This window comes from Schistocerca americana, chromosome 5 (genome assembly GCF_021461395.2).
Source record: "Schistocerca americana isolate TAMUIC-IGC-003095 chromosome 5, iqSchAmer2.1, whole genome shotgun sequence".
Taxonomy (NCBI): Eukaryota; Metazoa; Arthropoda; class Insecta; order Orthoptera; family Acrididae; genus Schistocerca; species Schistocerca americana.
This window is the reverse complement of record NC_060123.1, coordinates 463,905,050-463,923,349: the sequence shown is the minus strand read 5'-3', so window position 1 is coordinate 463,923,349 and position 18,300 is coordinate 463,905,050. Positions and strand designations below refer to the sequence as shown.

The following is an 18,300-nucleotide window of genomic DNA, read 5'->3' as shown; positions in this document are numbered from 1 at the left end:
AGAGTGGTATGCTGACCACATGCCCCTCCATATCCGCATACAGTGACGCGAATAGGCTAAGGATGACGCAGCAGTCAGTCTGTACCATTGGGCCTTCCGAGGCCTGTCCCGACACAGTTGGTTGTTCGGTGCTTTACTCAACTCCCAAGGGGGGCAAGAGAATGGCATCCCACAGCGCTCTGTGTCGAGTACCTCTCTCTTGCCCATCGCCACAATGGGCTAGTGACCTCTGTTGGACATCTGATCTCCTCTGCCTTTTATGTCGATGATTTTTACATTTGGTGCAGCTCCCACTTGGTAGCTTCTGCTGAATGCCAGCTCAAAAGTGCCATCCGGTGGGCTTCTGCATGAGCTCTGTACCATGGTTTCCAATTCTGTCCTAAAAAGATGCAGGTCATGCATTTCTGCTGTCATATCATGGTCCATTGTGATACTGAACACTACATAGGTACCCAGCACCCGGACATGGTAGTACAGCCCTATTTCTTGGGCCTCATTTTTGTTAAAAAGCTGTCTGGGCTGCCCCAAATGTATCACCTGAAGACTAGCTGCCTGTGGAAACTTAATACTCTCTGCTTCCTTCCCCGCACATCTTGGGTTGCAGATCATACTATTATTTGTAGTTACCAGACCATGGTTTCATCCCGACTGCTTTCAGGTTGCCAGGCTTACGGCTCAGCGACTCTGACTTTGTAACTGTGAGATCCACTACACCATTGTAGTGTACGTCTGGCCACAGGTGCCTTTCATACTAGTCACGTAGACGGTCTCCAGCAGCAGAGCTGACAGTCATTAGTGGAGCCCCCTTTTCATTAAACAGGTCTCCCTTGACCGTGTTGTAATATGTACGGATTCAGTGAGAAGTCTCCAGTCTATTGACTGATGCCATTCCTGCCACTCTTTGGCCTCCACTGTTTGTTGTTCATGTTGACCTTCATCGTGCTGCCTGCTCAGTTCTCTCCCTCCAGATCCCAAGTCGTGTGGATATCCAGGGAATGAACTAGCCAACCGTTCGACTAGAGCAGCTCTTACTAGCTCCCCGTTCACTGCTGATCCAAGGCGTGGATTTGCTAGCGCAAATGAGATCTCTACTCACTCGGAAATGGAATGGCACCTGGTGGGCTACTGCCCTATCTAATAAACTCCACACAAGCAAGGAGACTACTGCAGCATGCCAATCTTCCTTTCGCTTCTCCCTGAAGAAATCCACAGTCCTGTACCAGGTTAACCCATTAGCCACGGGTATGCCCTCCTGCTGACTTCTCTATTTCCTTCATCTTGCTTGTATTATTGATAGTAGAACAGATGTCCATTACATTTCTAGCTTTCTCACTTTAACTGTTATGAATCTTCCGATCAGAAAACCACCTCGGTGGATGTCTCTACTTCTGTATGCACCACTCGTGGATCAGGGTCTGATAACCCTGTTGTCCGGTCTGTCCCCCCGTCAGTTTCTCTGTAAGATCTAATATGTCAAGTACTTGTGTACTCCTCATCTGTAAGCATCATATCAATCTGAAACTTCCTGGCAAATTAAAACTGTGTGCCGGACCGATACTCGAACTCGGGACCTTTGCCTTTCGCGGGCAAGTGCTCTACCGACTGAGCTACCCAAGCATGACTCACACCCCGTCCTCACAGCTTTACTTCTGCCAGTACCTCGTCTCCTACCTTCCAAACTTAACAGATGCTCTCCTGCTAACCTAGCAGAACTAGCACTCCTGAAAGAAAGGATATTGCGGAGACATGGCTTAGCCACAGCCTGGGGGACGTTTCCAGAATGAGATTTTCACTCTGCAGCGGAGTGTGCGCTGAGGTACTGGCAGAGGTACTGGCAGAAGTAAAGCTGTGAGGACGGGGCGTGAGTCGTGCTTGGGTAGCTCAGTCGGTAGAGCACTTGCCCGCGAAAGGCAAAGGTCCCGAGTTCGAGTCTCAGCCCGGCACACAGTTTTAATCTGCCAGGAAGTTTCATATCAGCGCACAATCCGCTGCAGAGTGAAAATCTCATTCTGATCATATCAGTCTGATTGATGGTATTACCATCTTGGGAAGGTCAGGTCCCTTTGTGTATCTGTTTGGGGGGAAATGTCATCACACTCGTAACAAGGTTCTGGCTGGGCACAAAGCCGATGAGACGCAGTCCATTGCCATTAGTTTTCACACGTATACTCTCATCTCCCATTTGTTGTCCTATACATTTATTCCTGTCCCACATTGGCATTGAAATCGCACAAAATTATCTTAATACTTCTGTTACCAATGTTTTCCACTGTTCTTTCTAATTGTTGTAAAAATCAGTTTTCTCCTCCTTGTTGCTTACATTTATTGGTGCTTATGCATAAACAAAGGTTATTTCTCCATACTTTTGCTGAGCAGTGAGACATGGTGATTGCACTGAAGTTTTTCACCAAATAGTTATTCACCACAAATTCTGCTCCATGTCCATGCATTCCTTTCTCTTTGCAGCCTCCATAAAAGATTACTGGTTTATTCTCACATAAAATCACTTCCTCACACCATTTAGCGTCTTGTAATGCAGTGACATTGACTTTATGTTCCTCCAACTTGGACACTGTGATTTTGGCAGCTCGGCTCCTGAGCTATATATACTTCTAACATTACATGTGCTGACCCATAACCCAATCTGTCTAGCCATTTTCATCTTATAAGATTCTATCCTGCTTGTAGGCACATTTGTAAATTTACTGACCTTAATTGCCTTAAACCAAATTTTTATTTTAATTACAGTGGCTGAACAGATAAGTGCTTGGAATAATTTTAAATAATAAAGTTGACACTGTTGAAGTTAAATTACAATTAATGCACGTATATTATTACAGGAGACTTACATGAAAATCAATTTTCCAGTTAGAAATTCCAGTTTAGTTCAAAATGATTAGCAATATGTAATGACTCCATGGAATGTAACATAATCACACAAGTGACAGTTTATAACTACACATGTGATCTAATTCATTGTACTTTATACAAATGAGAAATGTCATACTATTGACTGTTTCCTCCAAATTTAGCTCAGCAATGACTGACTGTGGCCCTGTTCACTTTGCCTGTCTGTGAACTGACATGAGAAGTATTTATGAAGTGTTAAAATTCAAATGTTTACATATTCAGTACTGTAAATGACATGAACTGCAAGCGGTACTTTGACACACCAGCACCCAGCTTATTTCATTTAGCTATTGGCCCTATGTGCTTAAAATTGCATTACTGCGAGGCTGTCTGTCCTGAGCTGATTTTTAGGCACACACTGTTCTTCCCTCTTTTTAAATAAAACCCTCCCAGACATTTTTAGAATCTAAAAATTTATGTTCATGACATTTCATTAATTTATTATTGTAGTAGAAGTATACATTTCATCAATACGTAACAATTAAGTAACACACATTAATGGTTTGCTTCAGGGAGTTCACTTAAGTTGTCGTTTCCATTTTATACACGATATTTCTACAGTTGCATAATTATCATCTTGAGGTGCTGCGAGTTGTGTTGTTGTGCACTCGCTGTCTGGACTCCAAGAAGACTGAATTATTGGAGGTCTCACACTGCTTACTCTTGATATTCTGTGGTGCTCTTTTGTTTTTCAGACCCCCTACAGATTTTTGGTGATCACACGTTCTCTCAGTGTTTCCAGTTCTGGCTTTTTTGTCCAGCAAGATCTTCATAAATTGATTGCTGGACCCAAGCCTTGTTTAAATTGAAACTTCCATCCCTGTTTCTTATGTTTTCCAACATCTTCATTTTGTTAGCCTCCTTAATTACACTGTCTCACAAACTTGTTTGCACTATGATGCAGGTTTTGCGATTCACTTCTTGATTGTATTTGAGGCAGTGCTCGGCGACAGCTGATTTGATTGATTGCGTCTGATGCTGTTTGCATTTGTGACTGTTGTAATAGTCTATCCAGAGTAAAGCATACCACATTCACGTGGAATACAGGACTGACCAGGCTTTTGGCGACCTAGATAGTCCTTAACACTAAAAGAAGACTTCTTAACCTTTGTTGACAGGAGCAAAATACAGTTTTTTCTTTTCTTTTCTTCTCTCTCTCTCTCTCTCTCTCTCTCTCTCTCTCTCTCTCTCTCTTTTATTAAAAGCAGGCATGGATGGGGGATCAGCCTAGCGAAGATATAGACTGCAGATGGAGAAATCCATTGAGATAAGCAACTTTGACAAAGGGCAGATTATTATTATGCAGAGCCTGTGAACCATTATCTCGAAAACAGCAAACCTGGTCAAATTTTCACAAGCTACTGTCATGCGCGTCTACAGAAAGAGGTAGGAGGACAGTGTAACTACCACTAGCCACTACATGGTTAGATGAACATGACTCTACAGAAAGAGGTAGGGCATTGAAACTACTGTTTGGTGCTACATGGTTGGACATACAAGACTCTTCAGAGAACATGGGGTTCATAGGCTTGGGGGCTTGTCTGCCCTCTAAAGTAGGATAGATGGTGATCTGGGGCATCTCTGCCGAAAGAGCACAGTGCTGGTACACACATAAGAGTTTCAGAGAACACAATTTACCTTATTGAACATAGAGCTCTGCAGCAGACCACCCCTTCATGTTCTTACATTGACCCAGCAACATCCTCATTTGTGATTGCAGTGGGCATGGGGCCATTAGGATTCAACTATTGATGAATGGAAATGTGTTGGTTCTTAGAGTGAATCACCTTTTTGCTATAGTACATTGATGGTTGTGGAGACAAATGCTGTCATTGAGGTGAATGGCAGCGTGAAATGTTCAGCATGCCAAGGGTGCAGGCTGCTGAGAGCAGTATTATGCTGTGGGAGGCATTCTCCTGTGCTTGCATAGAACCTGTTGTGGTAATCGAAGACACGCCGACAGTTGCAAACCACCTGCATCCCTTCACGTTTGATTTCTTCCCTGATAGCAATATCATCTTTCAGCAGTATAATTATCCATGTCTCAGAGACAGAACTGTGTTACAATGTTTTGAGGAGCATTATAGTGAACTCATGTTGATGTCTCGGTGATTAAATTCTCCTGATATAAATACTTTGAGACCTATCTGGGTCACTGTTGGGTGCCATCACTACCCATTATTTACACAAATTACATGACCTATGCCTTGACATCTAATGCCACATACCTCCACAGATATGCCAAAAAAACTGTTGGATCCATGGTATGCAGAATCAGTGATGTAATTTGTTCCAGAGATGGACAAATAAACTACTAAGCAGGTGGTCATAATGTTTTGGTTTATCAAGGTATTGTCCACATACCAGAATAAACTCATGGTTTAAACTTGGTGGATTCTAGTGTTTTTGCTTCAGTGTGTTTCATTCATTGATTTGCAATGGCAAGATACATATTACCATTCCATTTGTTCATAATACTTTCTGTAGAACATACCTAAATAATTCAGTGAAATAATCACCATCTTTTCTGTGACTAGTTCCATGGAGTCAGAAAGCGGGATTTCTAAAGAGAGAGCCTACTTAGAAATTGACCCTAATATTCCTGTCGTGTGCTGCAGTTGACTAAAGTGGTGTATTAAAAGAGTGGAGTTGTGAATGTAGTATTCACACTTCCCCATAAATTTGCTGAGAATGGATGTAGGTGTACTGTGGGTCTTAAGGGAATGCCTTCCTTGTTTGGTTTGGGAAGACCATATAACTGTGGTGGTAAAGGTTGAGCTGAAGCTGAGAAAAAGAAGTCAGAATTGCTTGTCTTCCTTATGCTGGGCCAATATCTGTAAAGATCGGTTGACTTGTGTGGAAACGTGGCATCCAATGTATTTCACTCCCATCAATGAAAAGAAAAAGTCATCTTACTAGAGATGATCTAGGTCTCGGGAAGCCAGGTATGTACAGCCCATAAATTCAGATGTGAAATGTATTACATGATGCAGATTATTAGAACAATTAAGGAGAGATACAAGGAACATCAGCAACACATGTGATTAAAAAAGCCAAGGAAATCCACCTTCACTGAGCACTGCCTCGAAAGTAATCATAAAATGAAATACGATGGGATCAGTTTCGTGGTGCAGACACCAGTTTCTGAGATGGCATAATTAAGGAGTCTATTGAAATAAATGTTGAAAAACGTAATAAATGAGGACAAGGCTTAGGGTCTGGACTCAATTAAGATATCACCAGCCCTAAAGTCCACTCAAGCTTGGAAATACTAAGAGAGTGTGCGTTTCATGGAAGATCATTGTGGGCTCTGAAAAATGAAAACTCGTCAAAGGACATTATGGACATTGTGAGTAAAAATTGGTTCTAAATAGCAGCACTGGCTGGAGTTCAGGCAGTGAGAGCACACAACAGCTCAACTTGCATCACATGGAGAGGACAACTATGTTGGTTGTCACAATAATGTGTAAAAGCAAAACAATGGCTCAGCTGAACTTCCATAAGCACACTATTAATCAGTGACACTGAGAAAGTCTTAGAGTGCATTCAATTTTTTGAAAGGTTTGAATTCTAAAATTTATATAATTAGACTACAATATTTTACATGTTACCTGTCAGTGTATTGCCCTTTTAAATACATGTGTTCATATTTGAGTTTTGTGGCTTACAGCCCTGAACATCTGCACCTGAAATTAAATTATCTACCGACCTTGCTGGTGCAAATCAGTTGAACTTACGCATCATTACACTCTTGGATACCCTGGAATTGAAGTACTGCAATGTGTCACAACTTTCTCAAATAAATTCGAAGAGTTTCTTCGGTAACAATCTCTTAGTGTTATTAATTAAGGTACAGCAGCTTTTTCCATTCAGTATTTTACAAGTTAGGGGAATGTCACGTGGCTATATATCTCAACTTCTGATATTAAATTGATATTAATGTCATTTCAATATTCTTCTGCTGTTTTGCCCCGGTGTCACCATATTGTTATACTGCATGCATTTATTCAGTATAATGCTGCGGAACTGGGACAACAACGCAAGGAATATACACAAAGCCATTACCTGTACCTCATCTCTTGGTGAAACTGTGATTACCACTCCACCTTCAAGGCGCGTGACGGTCCTCCCTACACTGGTTACATGCAAAAACAAACAGCAAAGCCTCCAAACAGTTTCGTATTTATAATTGCTAAATAATTAAATTGCTTAACTATTGCAACCACCATTCATCAGCTAGGTAGACGTTGAGTTGCACATCCTTTGCCAGAGTGATATGCAACACCTTATTGTGTGGGAGACAATGCCTACAAATGAGATATTTCAGTGCTGAAGTACACACTTATGAGTGAGGTTGAGCGTTGAAGCACATTTTATTTTGACCACTTTTCTTGATAAAATATGTTTTACAAAATATTTTTACCATTGTTATCAGCCACTTCTTAGTTACATAATGAACAATAAAGATTGTAAAATATGGATTACAATAATGTTTTTATATTTTACATACATACAACATTTGAATAATTTTAGTAAAAGAAAGAAGAAAAAATAGTATTTTCATTTTGAGTGATATTAGAGGAAGTGGAACTTTCTACCTTTTTACGTTTCACTTTCTTGTTGTGTCGATCGTAGAGTTAGTGTCTCTTGCCATGACCCTTCCGTATACTACTACAGGGGACAGTCAAATGAAAATGGGATGGATGAAAAAAGTAAGTAAACTTTATTATTTCAAAAGTAATTGCCATAACTGCTAATACATTTATCCCATTGTGAGGCGAGATGATCAGTGTTTTTTCGTGGCTGTCGATTTGCTTCGGATGAAGAGGTGTATGCGTGGGTATAATTGTTCTGTAGACAGCCACAAACATTTATCCATGAATTATTGTGGCAGTCTTGTCCCATAATCACAGTTATGGTGGTTACTTTCAGAGTAATAAACAGTTTACTTACTTTTTTCCATCTGCCTTGTTTTCATGTGATTCTCCATATACAATCAGTATACATAAAATAAGAAGTAGACATGTTCATTCTACAGCTTTAATAATAAATACATCCAAAATAGTTTTATATAATGTGTTGCTGACATGATTGGTCAGTATCTGAAAAAAACTACAATTATTATATTGTATTTTGAGTTGCATTATATCATTACTAAATTTCATTTGTCTCAATTTTCAGCTATAAGCAATTTACTGAAAACTGACAGTTTCATGCCACCAGAATTGTGGTTATTGGAGAGCAAAATTCTTACATTTATGGACTCTAATGGAAATTGTGATTCTTGCCAACTTTACTATTATCGGCTATGCAAAAGCTTCCATCATCTAAAACATGGGCATGTAAGTGGTTTAGTTGATTTGTGTTTGTTAACCAAATTTATGATTACTCATCATTTTTTGTTTTCATATATGAACGATTTTGCCTTTATATTCTGACTGATGTTCTTGAAAATACTGTAGTTGGACTTAATACCTACAGCTTGGAAGCTGACTTGGTAAATTTGGATGATGACTTTATACGTTAACTCAATTAAGTAGATACGTTAATACCATCTTGAAGTTCAAATTTTGTGTGTGTGTGTGGTAGGGGGGGAAATGGTAACGAGCAGACTTAAATATTGATTTTATTTTGTGAGGATAGGAGGCTGAAGACTTTAACTAACTGAGCATTTGTGTTATAATAAAGTAAAACATATCTTTAAATATGTGGTTTAAAGCTTTCATGGTACAGGAAATGCTTAAAGATTACTTATAAAAGGGTTGGTTTGAACACCGCAATACTTTACTTGACGTGGTCCTGTTGGAATAGAATAGAATATTTTTATTTGCCTTTCAGTATTTTTCATAGAATTGGCTTCGTCAAAGTTTACAGTGGAGTACAGTTAAGCACAATAAACACTTACATACACAGAATTATTTAGCTTATTTAAGAATTGAAAACATTTCTTTATCACTTATTAAAATCATATATTATAATGAGTATTTCCTAGGAATTCTTCAGTTGTAAAGAATTCACTGCATTTTAACCAATTTTGCAATACGCTCTTGAATTTATTAAATGAGGCTGTACGCACTGAGTATGGTAACTTATTAAAAAAATTTATGCACCAATGTTTATAGTTATTATGGACAACAGCTAGCCTCGAGAAAGGAAAATCCAAAAAGGGTTTATTTCTGGTAGTGTGTGTGTGTGTGTGTGTGTGTGTGTGTGTACATCACATCTCATGCTGAATTTGTCCAGATTTTCTTTAGCGTACATTAAACAGTTATATATGTACAGGGTGTTTCAAAAATGACCGGTATATTTGAAACGGCAATAAAAACTAAACGAGCAGCGATAGAAATACACCGTTTGTTGCAATATGCTTGGGACAACAGTACATTTTCAGGCGGACAAACTTTCGAAATTACAGTAGTTACAATTTTCAACAACAGATAGCGCTGCAAGTGATGTGAAAGATATAGAAGACAACGCAGTCTGTGGGTGCGCCATTCTGTATGTCGTCTTTCTGCAGTTCACAACGTGCAAGTGTGCTGTGGACAATATGGTTTATTCCTTGGAACAGAGGATTTTTCTGGTGTTGGAATTCCACCGCCTAGAACACAGTGTTGTTGCAACAAGACGAAGTTTTCAACGGAGGTTTAATGTAACCAAAGGACCGAAAAGCGATACAATAAAGGATCTGTTTGAAAAATTTCAACGGACTGGGAACGTGACGGATGAACGTGCTGGAAAGGTAGGGCGACCGCGTACGGCAACCACAGAGGGCAACGCGCAGCTAGTGCAGCAGGTGATCCAACGGCGGCCTCGGGTTTTCGTTCGCCGTGTTGCAGCTGCGGTCCAAATGACGCCAATGTCCGCGTATCGTCTCGTGCGCCAGAGTTTACACCTCTATCCATACAAAATTCAAATGCGGCAACCCCTCAGCGCCGCTACCATTGCTGCACGAGAGACATTCGCTAACGATATAGTGCACAGGATTGATGACGGCGATATGCATGTGGGCAGCATTTGGTTTACTGACGAAGCTTATTTTTACCTGGACGGCTTCGTCAATAAACAGAACTGGCGCATATGGGGAACCGAAAAGCCCCATGTTGCAGTCCCATCGTCCCTGCATCCTCAAAAAGTACTGGTCTGGGCCGCCATTTCTTCCAAAGGAATCATTGGCCCATTTTTCAGATCTGAAACGATTACTGCATCACGCTATCTGGACATTCTTCGTGAATTTGTGGCGGTACAAACTGCCTTAGACGACACTGCGAACACCTCGTGGTTTATGCAAGATGGTGCCCGGCCACATCGCACGGCCGACGTCTTTAATTTCCTGAATGAATATTTCGATGATCGTGTGATTGCTTTGGGCTATCCGAAACATACAGGAGGCGGCGTGGATTGGCCTCCCTATTCGCCAGACATGAACCCCTGTGACATCTTTCTGTGGAGACACGTGAAAGACCAGGTGTACTGCCAGAATCCAGAAACAATTGAACAGCTGAAGCAGTACATCTCATCTGCATGTGAAGCCATTCCGCCAGACACGTTGTCAAAGGTTTCAGGTAATTTCATTCAGAGACTACGCCATATTATTGCTACGCATGGTGGATATGTGGAAAATATCGTACTATAGTGTTTCCCAGACCGCAGCGCCATCTGTTGTTGAAAATTGTAACTACTGTAATTTCGAAAGTTTGTCTGCCTAAAAATGTACTGTTGTCCCAAGCATATTGCTACAAACGGTGTATTTCTATCGCTGCTCGTTTAGTTTTGATTGCCGTTTCAAATATACCGGTCATTTTTGAAACACCCTGTACATGCTAGGTACTGTCATTACACTGAGATATTTAAAGTGGTTTCTGCAGGAATCTCTGGGTGCTAATCCTAGTATACATCTGATGGCCTTCTTTTGCCATCTGAAAATACATTGGACGTGGCATGCGTATGCCTTCCTCTGACCTTTGGACTGACTGACCCAGCTAGTCATAGAAGGAACTGTAGTTTAATGGAGACTGTTTTTAATGTGTCTTCTGCTACCGTCCTCTTGGTATTGTCTCATCATAACCACACTCCAGTCAAACTATGAAAGCATGGTCATCAATGAAGTATGACACTTAGTGCTGAAAGCACCTTTGTTACGAACACCAATATACAACCAGAATAGAATTGAAACATTATTTGAATTGCTGACCTGCAGGATGCCAGCCAGTGACACTATCCACTGTGCCACACCTCATGCACCACAGCTTGTGGCTTTGCTCCCTCTTCTGCAGGAACATCGACCCATTGTTTAAGATGTTCTCCGTAAGACTGATTACAGCACCGTGGTTTCAGATCTTGTCAGTGGGCTTCTGTATGGCACCACTAAGGGATCCTGGAGTTCTGGTCGTAAGGAATCCTGGAGTTCTGGTCGTATTGTCACCTCCTATTCCCTGTGATGAGTATCAGAGGTGGTCTCCCCTTCCCCCTTGTTAAAGCTTTGCGAACATCTAATGGGTCTTCAGTTTCAAGTAGCACTTTAGTAACTTTTCCAATAGTCATCTTTCCGCACATATAAAAATCCATAATATGATTTCTGGGCTGTATCTCACTGGCTGGTGCTTGGTGTTATAGTGTTCTTGGACTTTCTCTGAGCATCCAGAGTCCATACAGGAGCCAGCTGTCTTGCTTCTTTTGTCCTTGTGATGAGGTGTTTCGCATAGTCATCTTGAGTATAATCAGGTTCAAATGGGGACAGTATATCAATTGTCATTTCGACCTCACAACTTTGGAGCAGAAAGAACAGTGTGAAGGATGTATTGTCTTGCTTCACTGTGGTGTACGTGAATTTCTGTATGGGTATTATGGTATTCCAGTCTCTGCTAGACATCAGTACACATCGACAGCATATCTGCCAGCATCTTATTAAAGCATTCTGTGATGCTGTTCATCTATAGGTAGTAGACTGTTTTCATCCTGTGGGTGCTGTCACAACATGACATTACCTCTGATACTAGTCTCAACTGGAAAACTTTTCCACTATTGGGGATCATTTCACAGGGTGCTTCCTGCTTCAAAATGATGTCTTCTACAAGGAACTTTGCAGTTTCTGGAGCTTCGGCAGTGGGCACAGCTTTGGTGACAAAATAGTGGATGAAATAGTCACTCCAGACTAATAACCATCCATTCCCAATTGCCTACTTCGGGACTCTCACCAAGAGGCTGATTTCATATGGGTGGAATGGAGTGTCACTGGCATTCCTTGCAGTGGCTCACAAAGTGTGTAGTGGATCGGTAGAAGCCAGGCCAGTGACAGCTACATCTGATTCTTTCTGGACTGTTCACAAATCCCAGGTGACTGAATGTAGGAGTGTCATGAAAATTCTTCAGGACAGATGACCATAGATGAGCTGGGATAGTGAGCAGCCTTTTCTGGCTTTTTGGGTCATAGTTCCCTTTATGCAGTGTTCCATTTACTGATTACAATTCTCATGTAGTCAATTCCTCCTCTTTCGAGGCTTCTGTGGTTTTCATCGGTGTTCGGTCCTCCCTCTTTTCAGACACAAGTGAACTGGAATTTCGTCCATGCTTCTGTGTTCTGTCAAGGAGATCAATGAAAAACAGTCGGCATGCTTGTGTCTGCATTGGCTTTTGTATACCCCTGTGATCTCATACTCCTGAAGCCTCATTGCCCATCTTGCCAACTGATTGGCAAATGCTGTAAGCTAGTCAGCCGGCACAGAGAACGATGATTCATCACAACAGTTTTTTGCTAAACGAATACACCTGAAATTCGTTGATGGCCCAAACAACACCACACAGCTATCCCGGTGCAAATGTTGATTGTGACTATAATATAGTACTGTAGTCCATCAGACATATGATTAGTATCGATACTTCAGGTGCGCAGACACAACATTGCCAGACATTGTTTATGGCATCTCTCGCCTGGTCGCTACTATTTGTGTGTTCATTAGTAGCAAAAATAAAGACCTCATTGTGGTCTTCATTCCAGAGACTGGTTTTATGCAGCTCCCCATGCTACTCTATCCTGTGCCAGTGTATTCATCTCTTGGTCTCCCTCTGCATTTTTTTTTACTCTCCACCCTTCCCTCCAGCACTAAATTGGTGATCCCTTGACGCCTCAGAACATGTCCTACCAACCAATCCCTTCTTTTAGTCAAGTTGTGCCACAGATTCTTCTTCTCCCCAATTCTCTTCAGTACCTCCTAATTAGTTACGTGATCTACCCATCTAATCTTCAGCATTTTTCTGTAGCACCACATTTCAAAAGCTTCTATTCTCATATTGTCTAAACCATTTATCATCCATGTTTCACTTCCATACATGGCTACACTCCACACAAATACTTTCAGAAAAGACTTCCTGACACTTAAATCTATGCTCGATTTTAACAAAGAAAAAATCACACATTTTTGTAGTTGCAATGACAGACCAAAAATACCCTCAAGAATCCATTATTCTCATTTTGCTTTTGTTGATGTTCATCTTATATCCTCCTTTCAACACACTGCCCATTCTGTTCAGCTGCTCTTCCAGATTCTTTGCTGTCTTTGACAGAATTACAATGCCATCTGCAAACCTCAAAGTTTTTTTATTTTTTGTCCCTGGACTTTAATCCCAACACCAAATTTTTCTTTTGTGTCCTTTACTGCTTGCTCAATATGCAGAATGAATAACATTGGGGACGGGCTACAACCCTGTCTCACTCCCTTCCCAAGCACTGCTTCCTTTTCGTGCCCCTCGACTCTTACAACTGCCATCTGGCTTTTGTACAAATTGTAAATAGCCTTTAGCTTCCTGTATTTTACCCCTGCCACCCTCAGAATTTGAAAGAGAGTATTCCAGTCAACAATATCAAATGCTATTTCTAAGTCTACAAATGCTAAAAACTTAAATTTCCCTTTCCTTAATCTATCTTCTAAGATAAGTCGTAGGGCTGTATTGGCTCACATGTTCCAACATTCCTATGTAATCCAAACTATCTTCCCCGAGGCTGGCTTCTACTAGTTTTTCCATTTGTATGTGAAGAATTCGTGGTAGTATTTTGCAGCTGTGACCTTATTAAACTGGTAGTTCAGTAATTTTCACCCCTGTCAACACCTGCTTTCTTTGGGATTGGAATTACTATATCCTTATTGAAGTCTGAGGGTATTTCACCTGTCTCCTACAACTTGCTCACCTGGTGGTTTAGTTTTGTCATGGCTGGCTCTCCCAAGGCTATCAGTTGTTCTAATGTAATGTTGTCTACTCCTGGGACCTTGTTTTGGCTTACAGGTTTCAGTGCTCTGTCAAATTCTTCATGCAGTATCATATCTCCCACTTCATCTTCATCTACGTCCTCTTCCATTTCTATGATATTGTCTTAAAGTGCATCGCCCTTGTATAGACCCTCTATATACTCGTTCCACATTTCTGTTTTCCCTTTTTTGCGTAGGAATAGTTTTCCATCTGCGCTCTTGATATTCATACAGGTGGTTCTCTCTTCTCCAAAGGTTTCTTTAATTTTCCTGTAGGCAGTGTCTATCTTACCCCCAAGTGATACATACCTCTACATCCTTACAATTTTCCTCTAGCCATCCCTGCTTAGCCATTTTGCACTTCCTGTCGATCTCATTTTTGAGATGTTTGTATTCCTTTTCGCCTGCTTCATTTACTGCACTTCTATATTTTCTCCTTTCGTCAATTAAATTCAGTATCTCTTCTGTTATCCAAAGATTCCTACTACCCCTCAGAGCTACCCATTCCTCTTCCACTGTATTTCTTTCCCCTATTCTTGGCATTCGTTCCCTAATGTTCCCTCTGAAACTCTCTACAACCTCTGGTTCTTTCAGTTTATCCAAGTCCCATCTCCTTAAATGCCTACATTTCTGCAGTTTCTACAGTTTTAATCTACAGTTCACAACCAATAGATTGTGGTCAGAGTCCACATCTGCCGCTGGAAATGTCTTACAATTTAAAACCTGGTTTCTAAATCTCTATCTTGCCATTATATAATCTATCTGAAATCTTCCAGTGTCTCCAGGCATCTTCCATGTATTCAGCCTTCTTTCATGATTCTTAAACCAAGTGTTAGCTATGATTAAGTTATGCTCTGTGCAAAATTCTACCAGTCGGCTTCCTCTTTCATTCCTTACCCCAGTCCATATTCTCCTAATACTTTTCCTTCTCTTCCTATTCCTACTATTGAATTCCAGATCCCCATGACTATTAAATTCTCGTCTCCCTTAACTATCTGAATAATTTCTTTTATCACATCATACATTTCTTCAATCTCTTCATCGTCTGCAGAGCTAGTTGGCATGTAAACTTGTACTACTGAGGTAGGTGTGGACTTTGTAACTAACGTGGCTTTACAGTTACCACTTGTAATACACTTGACTCCAGCAAATCGGCTATTCCTTGCACATATGGGTGCCCGATTAACAGAAGTGCTTGATTATTGAGTGTGTGTTAAATTTAGTTTCAACATTTAGGGACTACAGTTTATTAAATCCAAAATTGTATTTAAGAGAGAACTTAGTTCTTACATGTGTTTATATCTGTAGTACCATTCACTGCGAAATGCGGTCCGAATTTTTAGTTTTTGCAGTGATGATACACGACGCCGGCATGCAACCACTTTACAGGCATTGCATCAATACTGCATTTATCTGGTTGTTGGATAATATATTCCAGGAAAATGTTTGCAACTTCAGCACCAGCAATATGAGAAATCATCATGCTGTCCTCTCCTATGTCCTCTTCTTCATCAGTTTCATCATTACTTTTCTGCACAGTTTTGATTATTTATTCATGTGTTAAAATTTGATCTATCTCACAGTTTTCTCATTTCAGATACTTAGCGACATATTGTTCATAGTTTCTCCTCCTGAATGTATAGCATTGCTTAACATTGTAATAAACTAACAACATTGTTGCGCACATCATTTATGCTTGACTGACTAGAGGCAGTGAGACCAGACAACTGAGAGCCATATTAATGAGAGTTAATGTACATAAACTCAAAAAATTGGAGAGAGCTACTTGCAAGGGAAACTCCCCATTACACCCCTCTCAAATTTATTGGTAAGAGGGCCCAGCAGACAGCCCATCAAAAACTGAACACAGATCAAGCACAAAAACAGCGAGAAGGTGTACTGGACTGTAAAAAAAAAAATAGCAGTGAACGGTCCAAGAACAAGAAGTGCAATATAGAGTAGCCAGGGAGAGAAATGGTGTCATGGTTCAGTGGTGACAGTGTTTGACTGCCATGTGCGCAAGGGCAAGCCTTGTCCAAACTCCCCCCCCCCCCCCCCCCCCCCCAATCCGCAATGATAAAATTTGTGTCTGTATTGTGGTGTAACAGCCATTTGCATTTGCAACAGTGAGGTGTAAGATAGGGACCTATAATGACAGCTGACTCTGCACAACCACTGTTTGATGACAAGGTGACAAGTCAACCAAATTCTTGCGATGGTAACGTATTCTTACCACATGAGTCATTTTCTATAACTCGTGTATAGTTTGACAACTGCCATAACTACAGAAAGAGAACAAACATTTCAGTGAGCAGACAGACAGTTCATAATGTTGTGGTGGAAAAGAGGGAGTCTTGAACACAGCTCGCCTGCATGGCACTCCAGCACCCTGGCCACTTAACCATGATGCAGTTGCTGATTCAAGCTGCCCTTTATTGTACTTCATGTTCTTGGACCGTTAGCTGTTTCTATTTTACTTTTCTTTTTTTTCACAGTTCAATACACCTCCTCCCTGTTTTAAAGCTTGATCTGTATTCAGTTTTTGATGGAGTGTCTACTGGGCCATCTTACCACTAAATCTGAGGGGATGCAATGGGGTGTTTCCCTTGTCACTGTCTAATAAGCTGAAGGATCATTAAGTCAAAACAACAAATATTAGCATTATTATCTAGTTCTGTGAGAAACAATAGAATAATTTTATCAATATGTCAACAGCTTATAATATGAAGAAAGTACTTGTAATTTGATGATAGGTCAGTGGCATGCTCCCATTGTAAATTCTTGAGTGTTTTGCTATTATACTAAAGGGAAAACACCATTCACATTGCTGTCAGAATATGGTGTAGAATAATGTTTTCTTCACTGCTTGAATTGTCACTGTTCTCTTCATATGTATAAATAAATTTTTGAAACATTCTTTGACAAGGCCTTCATTATTAGCTTCCTCTACGATTACACTTGCAGTGCTGTTCGCAATTTTTGTCGAGGTCTCACTTGTCTGTTGATTGACAACTTCCATAAGAAGATTCTCAACTTCAGGGCAGTAAATTTTTCCTTGTTTGCAAAAACATAATTTTTATTTGCAGTCATACACCTTCAGTGGCATTAAAATGACAGTTGTATGGAGGAAGCTGAATAAGTCTGAACAGAGCAAGTTATGATTCACCCTTCTGCTTTGATCCATGATGACATATTTCAAGTAAAGAGCATAGTTTGCACAAGTTACGAGGGCCGTTCAGAAAGTAACCTCCGGTTGATTTAAAAAAATACACCAAGTTAAATAAAAATATTTTAATATATACATCTTACAACTACATCTTTGCACTATTTTTCTACATAGTCTCCATAGCGGTTGAGGCACTTATCGTATCTCTTCACAAGCTTTGAAATTCCTTCTGCATAAAAATCACCCGCTTGTGCCTGGAGCCAGCCTGTGACCACATCTTTGAGCTCTTTGTCGTCATCAAACCGCTGTGACCCGAGCCATTTCTTCAAATGCATGAAGAGGTGATAATCACTTGGCGCCAGGTCTGGGCTGTAAGGTGGATGGTTGATAACGTCCCACTTGAAGGTCTCAAGAAGGGCCGTTGTTCTGCGATCAGAGTGAGGACGGACGTTATCGTGCAAAAAAACGATACCGGAAGTCAGCATACCACGGCGTTTGTTCTGTATAGCCCGTCGTAACTTTTTTATTGTTTCACAGTACACGTCTTCATTAATGGTCGTACCACGTTCCATGAATTCAACCAACAACACCCCTTTGGCATCCCAAAACACTGTTGCCATCAGTTTTCTGGCAGAAAAATCCTGCGAGGCTTTTCTTGGTTTGGTAGGCGAATTTGAATGTGCCCACATCTTTGATTGTTCTTTTGTCTCAGGGTTCACGTACTTAATCCAGGTTTCGTCACCGGTCACGATTCTGTTTAACAATGCTTCTCCTTCGTCCTCATAACGTGACAGAAAGTCTAATGCAGAGGCCATTCTTTGAGTTTTGTGGTGGTTGGTAAGAATTTTGGGCACCCATCGTGCACAGAACTTATGGTAACCCAATCTTGCTGTCACTATCTCGTACAAAACCAGTAGACAACTCCGACATTGAGAAACGTCGATTTTCACGAACTTTTGCATCAACTGTCTGAACGAGTTCGTC

General features: G+C 40.7%; 1 protein-coding gene across 1 annotated transcript in view; it reads left to right on the top strand.

Annotated features, from left to right (window-relative positions):
• Positions 1–18,300, top strand: part of LOC124615904 — a 295,777-nt gene that overhangs the window by 217,312 nt on the left and 60,165 nt on the right. The window contains exon 12 of the mRNA XM_047144080.1: positions 8,092–8,252. Coding sequence (XP_047000036.1) covers positions 8,092–8,252 — 161 coding nt within the window. The remainder of the gene's footprint in view (positions 1–8,091; positions 8,253–18,300) is intronic.